At 46.3% G+C, this 21,874-nt stretch overlaps 1 protein-coding gene across 1 annotated transcript in view; it reads left to right on the top strand.

Moving 5' to 3' along the window:
* The window catches only part of LOC134532335 (tetraspanin-6-like), a 92,753-nt gene that overhangs the window by 15,375 nt on the left and 55,504 nt on the right, over nt 1-21,874 (top strand). The window contains exon 2 of the mRNA XM_063368756.1: nt 21,151-21,342. Coding sequence (XP_063224826.1) covers nt 21,151-21,342 — 192 coding nt within the window. The remainder of the gene's footprint in view (nt 1-21,150; nt 21,343-21,874) is intronic.

The raw sequence follows: 21,874 nt of genomic DNA, 5'->3' as shown, positions 1-21,874 counted from the left end.
CACGCGTATTGCTGTAGTTACACACGTGAGTGCCCGGGCACTCCTACGTCGCACTTCCGTCAACCGACTTTAAATTACTACGTAATATAGTTTAATAATTAGTGTTTGTTTTTTATAAGGTGGTTGATTGCAGTCTGTTTATTTGGGGGAGGTCGGGTTCTACCTTAGTTGTTGGTGGCTCGCCTGACTCGGGTGGGCCATGGCTAGGGGCGCGTTCCGTTAGCGGGGTGAGTACTGGCGGTTGCAGGTCGGGCTTTAGGGTGGCCTTTGGTCGGACGACGTCAAACGCCCCCCCCCCCTCGAGAAGCCCGACCTTGCGCCGCTAGTGACCCCGCTACGTGGGGGCGCCCCTAGCTTAGGCAGCAGCTCCAGCCAGGTGGTGCTCGCGGCGGCCGCAGCTGGTAGGGCCTGCGTACTGGATCCAGGTCGTCCCACGTCGAACAGCCGGGTGTTGGCTCGTCGGTGTGGTCCGGCAGCTGATAGGGCCCGCGCTCTGGACCTGGTGCGTCCCGCGTCGAGTGTCCGAGGTGGTCCAGCAGCTGGTAGGGCCCGCGCTCTGGACCTGGGGCGTCCCACGTCGATCACCCGGGTGTTGGCCTGTTGGCGTCGTCCCTCGGCGCCTGGTACGGCGCGGATGAGTACAGCCTCCTCTCCCGTTCCGGTATGCCGGGCGGGTTTGGAGTAGAGGCCTCCTCGTCCTTGTCGTCCAGTTCCATCACCATGGGGGTGGTGTCGGCGTGGTCGTCCTGCTGTTGTGCCCTAAGCACCTCCACGGGCTCGTTCTCGGGGGGTGACAGTTGCTCCTCGTGTGGCTTCGGTGTCTCGCAGCGTGCGGTGGTGCGGTGGTGGCCAGGGTGCTGGCCTGTTGGGGCGGCAGCGACCTAGGTCAAGTGGCTCTCGGCAGGTGGGCAGCAAGCGCGGGCGGCGCTCGGCACGGCCCGGCTCAGCCTTGCCGACATGTGGGCGTTTCGCGGCCCGTCGTGCCAGACGAATGGTAGGTGTCACCGTCTGTGTGGCGGTCACGCACGGTGGTGGGGCGGTCGGGTGTCCAGGTGCCGTGGCGTCGACCTGCATCGCGTCAGGCAGATGCAGGGAGCTCCGCGACCCAGTAGCCGCGGTGACGTCACGGTGTGGTGGTGCGGTGGCTCTGGCGACTTGAGCGCGCGTCGCCTCGGCGGCTGCTGTGGCGGGCCGGCCGAGGGGCGGCGTCGTGGCGCCTCTTGAGGGCAGAGTGCGCGTCGCCTTTGTGGCTGCTGTGGCAGGCTGTCCGAGGGGCGGCGTCGTGGCGCCTCTGGCGGCTTGAGTGCGCGTCGCCTCGGCAGCTGCTGTGGCAGGCTGTCCGAGGGGCGGCGTCGTGGCGCCTCTGGCGGCTTGAGTGCGCGTCGCCTCGGCAGCTGCTGTGGCAGGCTGTCCGAGGGGCGGCGTCGTGGCGCCTCTGGCGGCTTGAGTGCGCGTCGCCTCGTCAGCTGCTGTGGCAGGCTGTCCGAGGGGCGACGTCGTGGCGCCTCTGGCGGCTTGAGTGCGCGTCGCCTCGTCAGCTGCTGTGGCAGGCTGTCCGAGGGGCGGCGTCGTGGCGCCTCTTGAGGGCAGAGTGCGCGTCGCCTCGGTGGCTGCTGTGGCAGGCCGGCCGAGGGGCGGCGTCGTGGCGCCTCTTGAGGGCAGAGTGCGCGTCGCCTCGGTGGCTGCTGTGGCAGGCTGGCCGAGGGGCGGCGTCGTGGTGCCTCTTGAGGGCAGAGTGCGCGTCGCCTCGTCAGCTGCTGTGGCAGGCTGTCCGAGGGGCGGCGTCGTGGCGCCTCTGGCGGCTTGAGTGCACGTCGCCTCGTCAGCTGCTGTGGCAGGCTGGCCGAGGGGCGGCGTCGTGGCGCCTCTGGCGGCTTGAGTGCGCGTCGCCTCGTCAGCTGCTGTGGCAGGCTGTCCGAGGGGCGGCGTCGTGGCGCCTCTGGCGGTTTGAGTGCGCGTCGCCTCGGTGGCTGCTGTGGCAGGCTGTCCGAGGGGCGGCGTCGTGGCGCCTCTGGCGGCTTGAGTGCGCGTCGCCTCGTCAGCTGCTGTGGCAGGCTGTCCGAGGGGCGGCGTCGTGGCGCCTCTTGAGGGCAGAGTGCGCGTCGCCTCGGTGGTTGCTGTGGCAGGCCGGCCGAGGGGCGGCATCGTGGCGCCTCTTGAGGGCAGAGTGCGCGTCGCCTCGGTGGCTGCTGTGGCAGGCCGGTCGTGGGGCGGCGTCGTGGCGCCTCTTGAGGGCAGAGTGCGTCGCCTCGGTGGCTGCTGTGGCAGGCCGGCCGAGGGGCGGCGTCGTGGCGCCTCTTGAGGGCAGAGTGCGCGTCGCCTCGGTGGCTGCTGTGGCAGGCCGGCCGAGGGGCGGCGTCGTGGCACCTCTTGAGGGCAGAGTGCGCGTCGCCTCGGTGGCTGCTGTGGCAGGCCGGCCGAGGGGCGGCGTCGTGGCGCCTCTTGAGGGCAGGGTGCGCGTCGCCTCGGTGGCTGCTGTGGCAGGCTGGCCGAGGGGCGGCGTCGTGGCACTTCTTGAGGGCAGAGTGTGCGTCGCCTCGGTGGCTGCTGTGGCAGGCTGGCCGAGGGGCGGCGTCGTGGCGCCTCTGGCGGCTTGAGTGCGTGTCGCCTCGTCAGCTGCTGTGGCAGGCTGTCCGAGGGGCGGCGTCGTGGCGCCTCTGGCGGCTTGAGTGCGCGTCGCCTCAGCTGCTGTGGCAGGCTGGCCGAGGGGCGGCGTCGTGGCGCCTCTGGCGGCTTGAGTGCGCGTCGCCTCGTCAGCTGCTGTGGCAGGCTGTCCGAGGGGCGGCGTCGTGGCGCCTCTGGCGGCTTGAGTGCGCGTCGCCTCGGTGGCTGCTGTGGCAGGCTGTCCGAGGGGCGGCGTCGTGGCGCCTTTGGCGGCTTGAGTGCGCGTCGCCTCGTCAGCTGCTGTGGCAAGCTGTCCGAGGGGCGGCGTCGTGGCGCCTCTTGAGGGCAAAGTGCGCGTCGCCTCGGCGGTTGCTGTGGCAGGCCGGCCGAGGGGCGGCGTCGTGGCGCCTCTTAAGGGCAGAGTGCGCGTCGCCTCGGCAGCTGCTGTGGCAGGCCGGTCGAGGGGCGGCGTCGTGGCGCCTCAAGCGTTTTTGATGTTGCGTCAGGCGGTGACGAAGACGGCGTCGGCGTCGTGCGCGTCTGTCTCGTTTTGGTGGGCTTCATCCATTGTGCCTCGAAGCCAGGCGGGCACCGCGGGGCGAATCCCGGTGGCGGGGCCTCGCACAGGCATCTCGGCGTCGTGGCCCTGGGCGTTTCGTTTTCCAGCGTCCCTTTCGAGACCGTGTACTCGTGTGGCAGTGACGGCGGCTGTATGTCGTTGAAGCCAGGTCGAGGCGACGGTGTGGCGCGACGTGTCGGTGCCGAGTCTGGTGGCGTCCCGAATGAGGCGTGTGTCGGAGACGACGCGGGTTGCGTCGGAACGGTCCTTCGCGGCACTGTGACAGTGGTCAGGTGCGGTGGCGAGGCCATCCCGGCGTCGTGAGGTGTCTCCGACACGATGCGGGTTCGGGTCGTCGTGGCAGACTGCGGTGGGACGGTCGGCGTCGTGCGTCGTTCGGTCGGCTTTGGCGGGTCAAGCGTCGTCACAGTTATGTTGAGTGGCGTCAGGTCTGCGAGGGGTGTTGAGGCTGGTGACGTTGGGCCCGGAGGCGGAGGGAGCGGGATTGGCGGCGAGAGGGTGACGAGCGTCGGCGTCGGGACAGAAGGCGTCCTTGGTGAGGCGTATTGCGTCGGCGTGAGTGGCGTCAGGTCGATGAAGCGTGGACCCGCTGGTGACTGTGTTTCCAGACTTGGGTCGGAAGGGGTCAGGTCTACAAGGGACGCCGAGGTTGGTGGCTCCGGGACAGGAGGCGGTGGGAGCGGGGTTGCTGGCGTCAGGAAGCCTAGCGTCGGCGTCGGGACGGAAGGTGGTGGGCACATTGTACGTGACGGTGCGGATGTTTTCGGGACGTGTGTTTGTGGTACGTCATGCGTCGGCGTGGGTGGTGTCCGGATGTCGTGGATCGTCGCGGCGTATCGTCGGGGAGGAATTATTAGCGTCGCTGCCATGTACTGCACCTGGGTGGCTCGTTTTGCGGTACATCGCGTGCACGTGAACGTGAAGGACTCGCGCCTCAAAGTCCCTTCACGCTTGTTGGTGCAGTCACGATGCCACAGGCGGTCACATTCGTCGCAGTGGTAGCCCCCGCTACTTCCTCCGGGACACGACCGGCTTCCACACATCGTCATCCCGTATGTGCGGTACTCTTCACAATAGCCGCACTCGTACCCAGCGACGGTCCTGCCGTATAAGTACCCACTCAGGCAGGGGTGGTAACACCCGATGCATCTGTCCGCATACATCTCTGCGCACTTGGTGCTCCTGTTATCGTGCGTGTTTAGCAGTGTTGGTCTGTGCTTCTCGCTCGTGGCTCTGTGTGCGCGGGGCAGGCCTGCGCGCGAGGTCACGCTCGCCGGCTGGGCAGGTGCCCGGACAGCCGCACAAAGCGGAGGCCGAGAATGGCCGCGGCGGAGGTGGTGCGCAGACCGTTCTGCGCAGCGGCGGCCGATAGCGCCCGGACAGCCGCACAAAGCGGAGGTCGAAAACTGTCCGCGTTGGGGAGGGGGTACGGATGAGCGTGCGAGGCAACGGGCGAGGGCGCCCGGACACTCGCACAAAGCGGAGGCCGATGATGGCCGCTGTGGAGAGGGGGGTCGGGTTGTGACGTAGGCTTCTGCATCGCGGCTGGCGCTGGAATGCCGAGTGGGGTGGGGGGTGGTTGAACCCCTTTGTCCGCTTGCTTCGTCGCGCCGGCCTGTCTTGACCCTAATTACTTTTGCCTGTGCAAAATGGCCGTCCCGTGTCCGTGCTGTGGCTTGGCGTGGCCGGAAAAAAAAAATTATGATTTAATAATGGCTCAAATTTTCAGTTTTTTCGTGAAAGTTCTTGTGATTTTTCGTGGGGAAAATCTTGATTTTTCTATCTTCGCCCCACGCAGCGGGCGCCAAATGCCGTCGTCCGGGGTCTCGGGCTCGAGTCCCGGTGCGGTTCCTAGCGGGAGTGGCTGTTGCAAATGTAATGAGTCCGGGTGGGCGCCAGACTAGTTCTGGTGCTAGTCGGTAGTTGGGTCGTGGGGTCGATTGCCCTGCGTGGCCCACTAGGAACGTCGGCGATGTTGCGTGGGTTTGAGGACTTCCCTACTCGGTGGGGGTTGGGAATAGCAGGTTTAAAGAAGCGTACGCTGAAGTGAGATAATAAATGACGTGAGTCATTTATTCAGTCGACAGTGGCTCTGGTGTAACGTTGCTGGTTACACGCCACGTCGTACAAGAGGTGACGTTACAAGATACAAATTACACAATTACACGCAGCTGAGTCTGAGAGTTACTGAATTACCGTAGCACAAGTTTACAAAAGGAATGTTACACGAGGTTGCGTTATACAAGTTTACGAATGTTACGTGGAGAGGTGCGTCGCACAAGTTTACAAAATAATTGTTACACGAGGTTGCGTTGCACAAGTTTACAAAAGAATTGTTACACGAGGTTGCGTTGCACAAGTTTACAAAAGAAAATGTTACACGAGGGTGCGTTGCACAAGGTTACAAAGAAATGTTACAAAGTCACTAATTATTCCGTATTATCGTGTCCCTATGCTTTTCTGAGCCTGGTTACTCAACGAGGGGTGAGGGTGATTGGAGACGGCCAATCCCGTAAATCTGCGTATTGAGGCGGTGCTCGCGTCCACGGCAGTGGAGCGCGGACCGCAGCTAAATTCGCTCAAGAGTTCCCTTACGGGGAGTGTCAGCGCCGGAGCGACTGAGATTAACAAAAGTTCTGTCCTCGGGAGTCGGCCCGTACGGGATAATGCACCTACCCCGCGGACCAAGTGTGGTGCAGGGGGGGTGTGATATTTATGCGGCCGGATTAGGTCCTGGACCGAAAAGCTGGACCGGGTGCACACGGAGAGATTATTAAAAGGGTTTGAAGAATGACTATATTTACCAGAAGTGAACTCGGTGTGGACAAAGGATGATGTCTCTCCGTGGGACGTGCGTCCGCCCCGGTCCACGAGTCGCGTTGAACTGGCGTCATGTCATGGCGTCCGGCCGAGGCTCGGTGGCCCTCGCGCCAGGGTTGACCTCATTACGTTAATTTCTGATCTGATAAGTTAATAAGAGAATTTAATGATGCTAAATTCTTATATTAATTATAAAGGATGAATGAAGGTCATTTGTCCCTTCTATGAATTGAAAGTTATTATATTTAAGAATTATTATGTTTGAATGTTTTACGTCACACCAGCGACTGTTCGTCTCTTGTCAGATTGCTCTGGTGGGGTTAATGACGCAACACAAGGTTTGAATAATTATGTCATAAGGTCTGGTTGATTGATTCAGGCAGAAGGCCGCCAGGGGAACACTCACACGCGTATTGCTGTAGTTACACACGTGAGTGCCCGGGCACTCCTACGTCGCACTTCCGTCAACCGACTTTAAATTACTACGTAATATAGTTTAATAATTAGTGTTTGTTTTTTATAAGGTGGTTGATTGCAGTCTGTTTATTTGGGGGAGGTCGGGTTCTACCTTAGTTGTTGGTGGCTCGCCTGACTCGGGTGGGCCATGGCTAGGGGCGCGTTCCGTTAGCGGGGTGAGTACTGGCGGTTGCAGGTCGGGCTTTAGGGTGGCCTTCGGTCGGACGACGTCAAACTAATGTGATGTTATCTTCTATCTAGTTGAAATATTACGTTATTTTGTCTTGACCTTTATTTTTTTATTAAGTGATATGACAAAAGTACGCAGATTGGCAATTTTCTTAGTATGATATATTTTGGTTAACTGAGTATTGTGCAGTTAAAAATAACGAGAAAAAAGAATCAATGTGTCTTATCCACACGAAACATAGAAACTAAGTATTAATTTATGCGGCGTGATTATTATCGGAAACAAGTTGTTTCGAAGTTTGTTCAGACAAAGAAAAACATAACCCTTTTTTAGATACTCGTATAACTCACATAGGTAATTTCTGAGTAAATATAATTAAGGCAAAACCTTGAATTTTACGAAAATATATTATTTAACTCATTTGAAAGAATTATTTCTCAGTATTAAATGAAAGTTACACACGTAGTCGGCTGTATGACGGGGTTATGACTGACAAGCCATTGCGCCTTACGTATGACGGGCATGTCGTAGCTAAGGCGTCTTCCAAAAGGCGAAAAAAGATCCATGCTCGCTTTTAGTAGCGAAGCGTCATACCGATGACGCGTCATCCCTATGATGGGCGAAAAAGAGAACCATGCTCGCCCGGCTGGTGTAATATTTATGACATGAGATGTGTAGCTTTACAGTCTCACATGTCTGAAAGCGAGTATACTTTCCATCACCTCGTTTCTTACTGCACTCGACCAACGTTCTGATTCCTCTTGCTTTCACAGTCACAGCCTCACCCTTCTCTATTGTCACTTCACACACAGCACACGTATCCGTCATATTGTATGGTGCGGAAACATGTTTATAATATAACTGTAGGCCACTTTTTTTTGCTAGTTTTGCTTGCATTTGCGTGGTTTGATGCCTTACCTGCGCTCTGTGGGCGCAGTTACGTGGCGACCGAGGCGTAGTTGCTTGTGGCGCCGTGTGATGTCTCTGCATGTCGTGCTAGTGTTAAGGTCGAGTTGTGAGCAGGGATTTTTATTTCGGCGGTTGATACCTTGTGGGAATTTTTTGTTTGGCAGTTAGTGCCGTGACTGTTGTTAGATTGTTACCAACCGAATTCATTCCTTTATGGGTTCGCTTCAAGTGTAGTTGAAACCAACCATTTCTGCTATTGTTGAAAACTTGTCCAACGTTAACCTGCTGTAGTTTGGTAACGCGTTGGCTGAAAAATTCGCTCTTGATCCCATTCGACGCAAAATTTAATGCTTAAAAAATGTTATGCAAAATAACCGTTTAATAAAAAGGTTAATTAGAAGATATTTAAGAAAAACTGATATTGAAACGAAAATTATTCGTAAAATGAAGAAAATAATACGATTTTCACCTTTTGTAGTTTAGCAATGGGTGGTCCAAAAAAATTTTTTACTGTTTTTATTCTACACAGAATTTAATGCTCTACAACTTTTATAAAAGGTACTTTTTCAAAATTTTGTTAAGTTCAGGAGATACAAGTGAAAAACTGCAAAAGTATCCCTTTTGGGGGTAAATTTTCACCCCCCACCACTTTTCCACAACACCCCGAGGGGGAAAACATAGGAGAGTCATATTGGGCCATAAATGAAGCCATGGACCAAAAAGAAAAACATTTGTAGGAATTATTTCCGAATTGGGTGATTTTTGTGTTTAACACTACTAGCCTATGCATTCTAAAGCCATATTTTTAAAAATAATCCATAAAATATTACGTGAATATTACAATATTTTGTGTAGTTATAAAGCCACCACATATGAGATCAGAAAACGGACATGTGTATTGTCTGTAATATTGATTTCTCAAGAATTAAACCTACTTAATGTAGATTAATTTAATATTTCTTCACCATAATTTATTATAATTATTTTTCAAACCCAAATTTTCATTGATTATCCGGTCTTCAAACATATAGCTAAATCGTGATACGAAAATAATAACACCCAAACTGCCTCGGCCATGAAAGTCGGATTAAATTTTTTATTATAATGAGTTATTTTATTTCTCTGGAAACTGGGAGTTTGTAAAGTCAATTATGATTTAGCCCCTTCCCTCTCTCTGTCATCTCATTTTCCAAGAATGAATGAAATGTTTTATAATAGCGATAATATTATAATATATAAGCCTAGTGAATATGTCTGTAAAAAGTTTCACTATTCCAATTAAATTTTTATATTAAAGGAAAATGTTTTTCGTTTCCAGTATTACAGAAAAATAAGCACTGTAATGTCGCTTCACCAACGCTTGCCCAAAAGTGAGGAGTGGGGCACTCAATATTACCCATCCCCCTTCCCTCATCAAGTGACCTATAAGCCCCCTTCTCTTCTCTTCACCATATCGACTTCAACATTCCTGAACGTTGCACTTTTTGTTACATTATGATGAGTCATTGCCTCCACTTACTGTACCAGCTATCTCGTGTCTGTACACCAGAACCATCTAGCCTTCTCTTCTATAAACCAAACTATTTTATGTAGTTCATTTTGTAGGATAAAGGATACTTTAACAAATATGGCTTTCAAATTTTTCTATTGAATAAATTTTGGCCAAATAACCTCTGATATTTTTGAAAACTTGTCATAAATCTTTGACTTTTGTTTGTAAAATATTTAAATTTAAACATATTTTCAATTGCAATACATCACAACGCATTAGGTATCTAAGTAGTGTAGAATAGTTCCTCTGGCGCCAGGGTTTAAGGTAAGGAGCCAGAAGAGCCGACCGCCATTTTGGATTCTGACATTATGGCGGCCATATTGGATAACTTTGACCCTTGACCTTTGACCTGGACCCCAGTGGTCATTTTGGATCCACCATCTTGGATCTGCAATTTTGTTATCTCGAACATTTTCGTCATTTTGTTTTCTAGAACTTTCCACCATTTTGAATTATGATGTTACCGTTGCTATTTCCATTTATGCGAGAAATTTGCAAAAAAATTTAAAAATTAAAAAAATTAATTAATGAAATTTTATTAAAAATTATCTAAACAACGCACTTACGTCATGGAGCTCGGAATCCTCGGTTTCGAACACAGTGAGAGCAAAATAAAAAAAATGGCAACCGATCCTTCCTTCCTTCCTCCACGGAAGCCACAGGCAGACTGACCTCCCACCACTGAGGCCAAGGTGTGTTGTGGCCGGTGCGGCTACTTAGGCTTATTTTTAATTTAAAATTTAAATTCTTGTTAAATCTCCTGTTTAAATTATTAAATTGTATTTCTTATTTAATTTTCATATCCATTATAGGTTTTCATTCTTTATTTGTTTTATATTAATTTTTATTAAGATTTAGTGTTAAAGTTTTGCTGCTTGTTTATGGCCGCTGGGGAGAACGCTGGCGGGAAGAGGCCACCGAGGTGACGTCATGCGACGGCAGCACCGCGCGATGCGTGGATGCGCGGCGGACTGCTGAAGGCACGAGGAGTTCGTCTGGAAGTGCTGAGGGCGGCAGCACGGAGGCACAGCGGCGACCGGCCGTGCCCAGCGCCGAGGACCTGAGTTGCGGCACCGGGCACCAGCACGATCAACAGCGTAGTCCCCGAAACACTGTTTAAGGCCGGGAATTGTGGCCCGAAGATGGTGCAAGCCTTTGTTGGTCAAACAACATTTTTTTTGGTAAAACTCTGAGAATGAAGAGACTGAATTTTTTGTCTTATTTGATTTGTGGTTCGAGTCTTCATTTGGAGGAACAGTGTGAGTTCATTGTGAGTCTCATCTTAACGCTACACTGCGTATTAAGTGTGTAATTGCCATCAGCCTTCGTTTTGACTTTATTTTGCTCAGAACTTTGTTGGTCACTTTAACTGTGAAGCGAGTTGAACATTTTGGTAGATACGCCAGCCTACGTTATGCCCTGGTTATACCTGGTTATACCTGGATGGACTAGCGGGAATAGCATACGACGTTTTAGCAGTCATTACAGTTTTCATGGACGTTTCACGAAACTGGAACATTGGAACTTTTATTGATAAACTTCATTAAATTTAAACCTCTCCCCAGCTACATCTCTACGAAACTACGAAAGTATAAACTATTAATTGGTATGTTATAAGCTGCGCAGCATGTAAGTTATTCAGACATTTTAGTGGAACTGTATAAAATTTATTTATTTGTATAGATATTCACTTCATTATTTTTTTATATAATATATTCTGTGTTTAGATATATTGGCTGTTGAGCGCCTTTTACTTCCTCTTTGGTATTATGTATTGTGCACAGTTACCGTACAAATAAATAAGATGAACTTGGGGATTTTCGAAATCTTACATATTTCAAAAGCTCATTCCTTGAGGTCTAGTTTAACTTTGGTTTTAAACTATATTAATTTTATTTTCTGCTCGACACTTCAATGGTGGGCGGTGTCATCGCGCACGTAGAGAAATGCGTGAATAATTTTTCATGAGTTTTTTCTGCTGTTGTTTATTTTTATTTGCCCGCCCACAGAGTGTCGGGGACGGGGTCTTTCCTCGCTCGCAGCGGACGGAAGGGCTTCAGTGTGTGTATACATATATATATCGCCAGCTAGTATAAAATTATGTTCGCCAACTTGTTTTCGTCTGCTAGAGTGTGCTACCATCATGTTAGTTTGATTTTTGTCCACTAGAGTGCAGTATTCATTATTACTGAGGCGCCCACCATATTGAAATTTGGGCGCCATCTTGGAATTGTGTATTTATTGACCTAGAAGTTCGGCAAAAATTCCAAAAATCATTAAATAAATCCTTGTTAATTTACTTATTGATTCGATCGATTCCTGTCCTTGGTCCTATCCCTGGGAAATGCGAAAAAAAAAGTAAACATTAAAATATCCATAAATTATTATGAAAATTCTAAAAGTGACTTAAGTTCCTCACATGCAAGCCTCCAGTAAGCCTATATTTACGCCATCTTGAAAATCTGTAGTTAATTAGCTAGAAATTGGGGAAAAATTCTAAAATTCATCGAAAAAAATCACTCATTTTGGTATGATTGAATCGATACTTGGTTCGATACTTGGTCACTGCAAAAAAGTTAATTTAATTTTAAAAAATTACAAAAGTGACAGGTTCGAGAAATAAAACACCACAAGTTTTTTTATAAACATAAATTTTTTTACATAAATTCTACAATACTACAAGTAAAAAAAATCACAAGCAAATTACTAAAGTCTTAAGCATTTCTCGATAAATAAATTCTTATTAGTGTAGTCATGTGACATTGAGGAGTCAATAAAATTTCAGTTTCTACCTTCACAGTTTTTGAAATGGACTACCAAATAATCATGGTGTCGGCATGTGACACCACACTGTTCGCACAGTGACGACCGTATCGATGCATTGAGTGGACAGTTCCAATTTTCATGGCATCTAGCACTTTCTGCTAGCATAAAGGTTCTGCCACAATATTTGCAAACAGGTTCTTGCATGCACATAACAGACCCAGTACAGATATCATAATGTCGATGTAAGCTATCTGAACGATTAAATACTTTATTGCATTTGATGCATTGAAGCAATGTACTTTGCATGACATTAGTTGGACACCCACTTCTTTCATGTCTGCGAGCATTATTTAATTTAGTAAAAGACGCATCACAGTATTTGCACTGACACAATGAAATCCGCCATCCATTAAAGTCTGCAATGTTGCTGGTGAAACTTTAACCGATGGAACTGCACAAGTCGATGTCGGTATCACAGAATGCACCGAAATGTCTGCAGTTGATGTCACCGATGTCGTGATCTCCACAGCTACTAACGCCGCAGCCATTGAGCTCTCCGCTGTAGCCGTCGTCGCTGTAGTCATCGTTGGTGCCATCAGGATCTGCAATGTTGATGGTGGATCATCCATCCAGGCAACGTTAAAGAAGCCTTCGAGTTCTCAAGAACAGCGAACTTATAAACCAGACTAGTCAAACAAGACGACCCGCACTGCATCGCGACCAGAGACGGACTGAGGGTCCCATAGTCTGAACCTCACTTATATACCAGAGGCCTACTGGTATACTACATGAGTCAAGATATTGACTTTATTTAAAAATTATTATTTTTATTATGATAATAATCAGATAACTTCAAATTCTATAAATAAATAAAACACACAAGTTTTAAATATTTGCTTAGAAAAATTACACAAATGCATATTAGGTTAAGAAATTAAGCATTTTCACAAGCAAAATCTTTAACTCTGCACGAACTGTCTCGTTGACTTCGAATACTGTTTCGTTTACTCCGGTTCCGACTAGTTCGCAGGTCGCGGGCCAAGGAACATAGGTTTCCGACGGGACATCTTCTTCGACAACAACTGCTTCGAGGAGACATGGACGATGACGTCTGTGACCATGACTGCGCCTGGGCTTTGAATCGGTGCTTGTTGAGACAGAATAACTGACTGAACTATGACGAGACGCATGTTGTTTTGACGTATGCGTAGATGCATCGCAGGTCACAACCTGCTGCATCACGTCCCTGTTTGGTGTTGTACGTGCAGATGAGGCGACTACCTCGGCGATGATAGCAGGAAGGATTGTGTGTGGTATCATGTGATCGAAAGCATAGTTTCCAGGTTCGCAGCAATATAGTAGCTTCTAAGTCGGTCCGTAGGACACAGGAAAGTGCGAAAACCGCCAGTGCTGAGCTTCTCCATCACAGGTTTCCGAATATGTGCACAGATACCCGGCATCCCAGTAGCTGTACGCGACACTGCTGAAGCTAGGTCTTACTCTCACGCACACGTTAGCAGGATGAAACGGAAACATCTTCTTGCAGGTCGGACAAAATTGAAGGCACGGACAGTTGCACGTCCTTTATATATCCTGCCTCCTAATCGCGCTGTGAGTGCCATTTCCAAATAAGCTGCGAGTATGTACGGGCGCAAACTCGTTTAAACTTGTCGTGTGGCTGCTCGCCATACATTGCACTAAGCTTGCGAAGGGAAGGACAGCGGTAGTTTGTCAGTAGGTCTACAATTTCAACTGGTACTTCACACAACTTGCTCAGCCATTTATTCTGCTCAGGTCCGGTGACATAAATAATGCCACGCGGATTCTGCAGTTGCAAATCATCTAGAGTGTTTTTCACTTGGTATTTTATCTTCGTCCCACACCCGGCCATGGAAGTATTTACAGAGCCATTCATACAAACGTTTAGTTTCGATCAGATTATCGTCAAACATTAGTCATAGCATTTCAAAATTCGGTTGTAGCAGTCGCACTACCGAACAGCATGCTGTTCTCATGTCTCATGATGTCGACATTCAACAATACACTTCACTGCTTGCTCAGAAAGTAAAAAGTGTGAAAATCGAATTAATAGAGTACCTGCTAGACATTGACCAGTGCGTAGAAGCCTCGGATTCTCGAATTCGTGACATGATCGAAGTATCGAATGCACAAAGACGTGATGATTTTAGTACTTTAAAAAGTAGTCTGATTGATTCACTTACTCACTTGGCAACAAAATCGGATTTTGCCAAACACCAGAAAGAAGTTTCTGTGGACGAATTAAAAAGGTATAAAAGGAAGTCTTGCAAAATTTTTTGAGCCAGTACAATGTCGGTCTTGTCCAGTGACCTTCATCTAGCTATTCAGTATGTTCGTGAAAAAAAATATCTACCTGCTAGAATAACCAGACTTGCACGTGAGATGGAAAATGAAGAGATATTTAAACCAATTACCAGTCGTCGGTAATGAACTTACAAATAAGGAAGAACCAACCATCACTGTGAAGACAGAAGATGATGACGAAATGCCAACTTGTAAAGAAGGGGAAATATGAACCAGATTAAGAAAAAGAGGACTTTATGAGTACAGAGTCTATGCACAAGAAAATAAAATGGAAACTAGGACACCAAGTTAATGCAATTGTCCGCCATACCTGATATATTTCACGAGTCGGAATAATGACACGACTTAAGGAGTGTATAGAAAACATAATAAGTAGTTTCCTGGTGCTAACGAAATAGACTTTTTACCTGGAAATATCGTGCGCGTAGAAGAGTTCAAAACGCACGGGACTCCGGGTGTAAGTATTGCTGTTTCGCAGGGGGCCTAAAGGATATTCTCACAAAGATTTACAAGAGTACAATAATCTGCTAGAGCTAACCAATGCACATATTCGCGATTACGATCTGGAAAGTAGCATATATAAAAACGAAGATCATGAAAAAATCGTCATTCTCGCTAATATATTCAGTGAACTAACCATACATAGTGAAGGTTTAAAAAAGTTAGAAAGTGGTCGGAACTTTGACTATGTGTATTGTGATGACTCCAATGAATTAGTTGGCCGTCTTGGATTTCTACATGCTTCGCTTAGTGCAGGAAACTATTCGCACATAAACGAAATAGTCTCCATAGTCGAAGAACTGAAGGAGTCGAATTAGTCAAACCGGATTCGCTCACGAACTTCATACTCCTGCGAGATAAAAATACATTCGCCGCAGAGTCATAGTTCATGGAATTGATGATTTATTCCAGACGGACCTTGTTGAGATGATACCATATTCCCGACTGAATAAAGGTTTCAAGTACATGTTGACAATAACAGATGTTTATAGCAAGTTCGCTTGGGCTAGACCTGTAAAATCGAAGATTGCAAGTAACCAAGTTAATGGCCAATATTTTGCGTGATTGCCGTGTACCATCGCACCTGCAAACAGATCTCGGTAAAGAATTTTCATATGCGACCCTTAAGATTTTTATGAAGAAGTATGGCATCAAACACTAATATACCAGCCAATATATACTACTAGGAATATTGGGTACATGAAGAATGTGTTATGTCGAAAGGTGGCTTGCTGTATTCTTTTATGGTTAGTAATTTTCATAATATAAACTTTCGTAGTATGGTATCTAGGTTCTATTCTGATATATGCACTATAATATTTTTTTGGTTGAAACTTATATATTCGTAGGCTGGTTTTCTGCTCTCTGGTTCAGTGTTTCGTACTTTGAAGTTGATACCACCAAATACTTTATTTGTGCTGGATTATGATTTCACCGACATTTTACGTTGGTGTGTGTGCTATTTACTTGTGATAATTATGGCTATTATCTGAGATGTCTTTAAAAAACATCTTGAGCAGATAGTTCTTTAAAAAATACTAAATATTAAAAATTGTTTGGTTGAAGCGACAATTGAATAAAACTCGTAAAGACCAGTGCAAGTTGGATTTTTATGGTCTTGTGAGAAAATGATTAAAACGGATCTATGCGTGGAACTGGTAATTAATTAGCACAAACTTGCAAAAAACCTATATGGTCTACAATAAAATGTATTAGACTCTACATCGAGGAAATGTGAACAGTATTACAAGAGAAACAATTATATTGGATTCCTAAGATTAAATAAATAGTTCTTAGTGGTTTTTTTTCTATATAATTCTTCAATTTATTAGTTTTTTTGGAATGCAAGGTGAAGTATTATATTATAATACTAGTAACACTAGATTTTACAGAAAATGTTAATGGAATAGACATTGACTTGAGAACAATATCAAATTGTGAAACACTTATGACTGGCAAATCTCTGACAAAATATTAGGACACGACATGATAAAGTAAACATGTTAAGATAATTCAAGCAGCAAAACTGACATGTCGTAATCGAGAGACAATCTGAAATGATTAGTTGACAGGCTAAGACTTCTGCTTGGTTCGTAAAATGCTGAACATTTATCATCATCAATCAATGAACATTAAGCAATCATCATCAAATCATAAAAAATTATTATTAATCATTATTCATCATTACTAATCATCATTAAAACTTCATTAATAATCAAGCATCATTAATCATCATTGATCATCAATCATCATCAAACATCATCAATCCTGAACTAATAACTGTATGCTACACACAATAATGACTTGTTTAACCTGCATGTGTCTGTTAAAACCAAACATTTCGAACAATGTGTCTTGCCTACAATAATGGTAGGTGGTCTGTCAAAATATATCTCGTTAAAATTAACTGTTAAAATAAAATATGGTGGTTATTGTTTTGACTCACATATTAATGTAAATGGTTTATGATTTGAGTCATGTATTATACCAGTCACTGTAAGTATACAAGTAGAGGTCAGACGGTAGTGTCCCCAGTTTACTTGCGGTTTTGGTAGAGTAAAGAAAGACTCGTGAACTGATAATACTCGCCGTACAAAATTTTATCTGCGAGAAATGCCCCAAGGTGTTTCGAGATACGATTATTTAAAAAGACATGTATTAACTTGCAAACAAAGTGCTTTACCTTACAAACGATCGAGACTGTCTTCACACAAGACATTTGATGTTGGTTCATTATGGAGTAAGGATACATATAGGAATGTAGAAAGATGATATCTCTGCACATTCTGTGAAACAAAATTTGCGTTCCTTCGATTTGTACGAAGACATGAAAAAAAAAAATTTATGAAGAATCCATTACGTTTAGAGTTTCGCTGTGATAAGTGCCCTGTATGGTTTATTCGTATTGACAATTTGAGAAGACATGTGAAAAACTGTAAAGGCGAAGTCCGTTCACCTACTGCGAACCAGCTAGTGTTGCATTCTGCCCCGAAAGTTAAGGTTGAGATTCGTTCACACAATATCTCTAACAGGAAAACCGTTCTGCAGGAAGAAATTTCGATATCAAATCAACATGCTATACAACCTACGACTATTCATGATGCGTTCGGACCGAATGAAAATTGATTCTTCTTGACTAATACAGCATTTTGTGGAATGTTTAAATATTTTTATTACCTGAACTGTTCCCTTGCGACAAGATATGTTTGTTCTTTTCTAACTGATGCCAAGAAAAAGCGAGAGTGGGCCTGACCCTTCGGGGAAGGTGATTGTCCCTTGAGGTGTCGGAGCTGTTGCCGGCTCTAGTATCCGAGACATGATCCAACAGTTTCATGGAATGGGTGCAAGGATACGAAAACATAGCCTCTCCGGACCAAGTGGCAATCCTCTGCCTCCTCGTGGGCACCGCTGCTGGGGGCGAATGGTGGTGACTATGGTGGGACGGGTAGCCTCAGCCTCTAGTCATAGCATCGTCTTAGTTAAAAAGGACAATGCGGGGCGTAACTCTACCGTAGTGCAACCTCAATTGCATGTATGGGACCAGAAATGGTGAATTGGCTGAATCTGCGGGCAACAGCAGATGCGTTTGAAACCGGTATGGAGGGTTCGACTGCCAAGCCTCGGTGCCTTGGTCCCAAGGGTCCCATAGTGAATTGATTCAGGCCTATGGTAATGGTAAGGGCTGAGAATGGCGCCGGCGTGTTTGTGGGCACCCGGGCTTAAAAAAGAGCTGTAAACTGCTCGACTAGGTGTGATACGTTCCCCTAATCCAATGGTCGAGGCAGGTACCGAGGTAACTCCGAGGCCCTCCAGCTCACGCACGACCAGAGTGTCATGTCTAGCCAGGGCTTTCTGTGGTCGCCGCGGGATGAGTCCAGGCACATCCGGGTCTTAACCGGCTGTAAACCTGTCGGGCCGAGAGACGACAGGTCGGAGGGTATTCCGAGGAGACAAAGACATCCAGTGACTCTGAAGAGTGGTGAATGGTTTCATGCCATATAGATGCCAAGTTGGTAATAGTATGGGAAGAATCCATCAAAGATTGAAAGGTTTCCCGCTGAGGTTTCCTCTAGAACCATGATTCTGATTGGGTAGGACTCGTACTTGGTTGTGGCGCTCTGATCGCTTGGAGCCGACTCCAAGGTTTCTCTAGCCCTATGCGGAGTTGACGTGGTGAGCAACGACACAGCTCCCGGTACTAGTCTGGAAAGCTAGGAGAGATTTGGATAGAACCTCCACCCGATCACGGGTTCACTGGGTGATTGAGGGTTCCCATTGTGATGTGGTAGAACGGGGTAGGCGACAGCAATGCTGATAACATCTAAGAGCCTAGGACGCAGTCAATTGTCTGGTTAGCTGAGTGAGCTGGGGGGTGAAGGTGGTGTCTAAGCTGGGATGGGTAGCCTCAGCCTCTGGACATAATTTAATCTCTAACACCTCCCCTGTTTTGCGTGTACGGCGTTTTTTGTATCCACGTTCGTGGGGGCCCCAGGCCGGTAGGTCTTATGCTAAGAGGGCTGGGTTAACAAACCAAAAGGGAGAGAAATTCTATATGCAGTCATTACTGTTGCCAAGAAGTATATTGTTAAACTACTTGAAAAAGTATTGGAACATGATCGGTCAGTGAAGTATAATTAGTGGGTGGAATGTACTTACAGTAAATCTATTCTATTTGAAAACAAAACTTGCAAAAGAGCATTCAAGACCACGAATACTGCTCTACCTATCACATGATGTAAAAGAGTCTGTAAATGTTGCTACTGAAAAAATCTGTCGCGAAGAGGAATAATACCAGGGAAAAGGTAGCGGTTGGACACTTAGTCATGTTGATCGATTGCAATTGAGAACAAACAGACTCTGCTCATTGAAAAAAATAACCTTGATTATTTGCTCGTGTAGTTGGGTATAATTTTCATAATAAATGTTTTGTAAAAAAAAAATTTTTGGACTTGTTTTAGTTAATTGATAAGTTGTTTATTTTTATTTATAGGCATTAGTGGTTGGAGGTCATTCTGCCAGTGGCTTCCATGGTGGAAGGATCAGTCGCCATTTTTAATCGAATGACCTCGTAGGATTCTAACCGAGGACTCCTAATTCCATTACATAAGTTATTTTTATTAAAATTTAATTATTAATTTTTTATTAATTAAAAAACTTTCCTCATTTAAAATCAGGAAATAATTACGGATTATCAAGATGGCGGCCAGCCATAACGAAAATTGAAATATATGGGATTGGGGATTTTGATTCCAAGATGGCAGCTGTGGTGTCAGCATCTAAAAAAATTGTGACATCATATCCTGGATTGCGGATATGTTACTAGAATTCAAGATGGCGACCATATCAAAAATTGCAATGTTTGGGTATTTGGGTACTCAATTCCAAGATGGTGAACAATATGGCCACTAGGGTCAAGGTCAAGTTTACAGGCAATGTTAAAGGTCAAAGGTTACTTTCAAAGGTCAAGGTCATGACCACTGATGGGTCTTTCATGGAAAATTGTCCCTTTCGTTGGAATATTACCCCTCTCAATGGAAACTTAGCCCCTTTCTATGGCAATTTGGCCCCTCAGGATTTTTTGCAGAAAAATTGGGAAATATTTTCCTTAAAATGGGAATATTACCCTCGAAATATAAAAATTTTGAGTCATTTTTGAGAATTTTTGAAGAAAATTTGACACCAAGATTGCCGCCATGATGTCACAATTCCTGATGACAGTCGGCTCCACTGGCTCCATAGCCTGAAGCCTGTGCCAAAGGGAACCAATATATACTAATCCTGAACATAAATAGTATGTCTTTATCTACAATGAGCCCTTTAAGCATTTGTGTTAGTATAAGGATTTAAGTTTAAAAAAATTTCTAATGCATCTTGTGAATGCTTCTAGGGCATGTAAAGGAACATATCCTTAGGTGCACCATGCCTACCTACACCTCTCCATTCAAGATGGTACTATTTCCTTATTCCAAGATGGCGGGGTTGGAGCACATTGAAAGCTTTTCTTGGTGTGCCCTATTCACGATACGGAACGAATTCTTTGTCCAGTCATGCCTACATCTCTCATTACAAGATGGTGTTTTTTTTTTTCATTTTAATATGGTGGAGATGTAGTGCAATAAAGGCTTTTGTTGTGCCCTCTGTGTGTGTAAAGAAACATATCCTAGCTGACGAAACGTCAATTCAAATGGCGGTGCCTAGTGAACGACACTTGCACTAAAGATAGTGGCGTTCTTTGCCGACTAGGTTTTTGAAATTAATATGTGGCACACTCTGGCAAATAATTTTGTAAATTTAAATGTCGTGTTTTCTATTGGACGACATTGCAATTCAAGATGGCCAATTGTAGCACCTTCTGAAAGCCTGCTCTGGACTTGAAGATGGCACCCTATGGGAAAATAATTACATAATTTACTTATGGCACGCCTTACCATACATCAGTAGTACTATTAAATCAAATACATACTATTTAACTCATATGTTTCTATTTATTCATTTATTCTCCAACTGATCTGTATACCAGTGATTAAGACCCCACTTTCTAACCTCAACATGTTTGAGTCCCTTGGGTACCAATAAATACCCAGCACTAACTGCCTTGAAGCTTCGCAACCAAGATGGCCACTGCCAGCAGATTACATCAGTATCGTGATACCCTCTACTTCATGACTTCTTTGAACACCCACATGGCACATATTTGTCAAACACCTGTTGACCTATGTCAATGCCCTCAATTCCGGAGGATATTTTAACTCACACTTTTTTCTCCTTACTAAAATGTTTTTTATTACTTGTTTAGTTTTACATTTGAATTGCATGCTATGTTTAATAAAAGTGTGCTATATAATGATTAATGTAATTAGTGTAGCATATATATACTCTAAATATATTTTTTTTTATAAATTTCTACAGCAGAGCATTTTTTTTGTACAGGTGACAGGATTGGTGATACTGATCGTGGCTATTGTGGTACACAAGTATGCAAGTAACCACGAGATCACCGACAATTACCGACCACCAGCTATATTAGAGTTACTGTATTTGGCAGGCGCCCTGTCCATCGCCGCAGCCATAGTGGGCACTGTTGCGGCCATCTTGGGACGCATGAAGATACTACTAATTTTGGTAAGAATAATGGTTGAATCTAGCATCATACTTTTGTTTTTATCTTTCCATTGTGACCCACAGAGATGCATTCATTACCTGACTTTACGGCAGTCATGGTGGCCAAAGTAGGCTTTCCTGATAATATCTTGGGTCGCATGAGAATCCCGCTGATGCTAGGAACTTGCCGGTTAGTTCTTTATCTGAGACGATGCCATGTGGCAGTATCACGGCCACCCTGGCCGCCCCCGTAGTGGAGCCTGTGTAGCCTGGCACGCGCAAGCAGTGGGCTTACCCATCCCCACCGATCACTGAGCTGTGCCTCCAACTAGGCCACTCGTCTGGGAGCAATGGGCAGCTATCATCCTCCACTGCTGACCTGGGTGTACTACGTGGCTTATAGTCCAAGTAAGATATATCTCGAAGGTTTTAGATCATTCATGATGGGTTATGAACTAGAAACATCTAGAATATGGACTCTTGATGAACATTCCAAATAGGCAGCAGATGCCTAAACAAAACCGGCTGATGCACGGCCAGACAATTTGTTAAT

The sequence above is a fragment of the Bacillus rossius genome, chromosome 5 (genome assembly GCF_032445375.1).
Source record: "Bacillus rossius redtenbacheri isolate Brsri chromosome 5, Brsri_v3, whole genome shotgun sequence".
Lineage (NCBI taxonomy): Eukaryota > Metazoa > Arthropoda > Insecta > Phasmatodea > Bacillidae > Bacillus > Bacillus rossius.
Note: the sequence above shows the minus strand (reverse complement) of the source record. Positions and strands in the feature narration are given on the sequence as shown.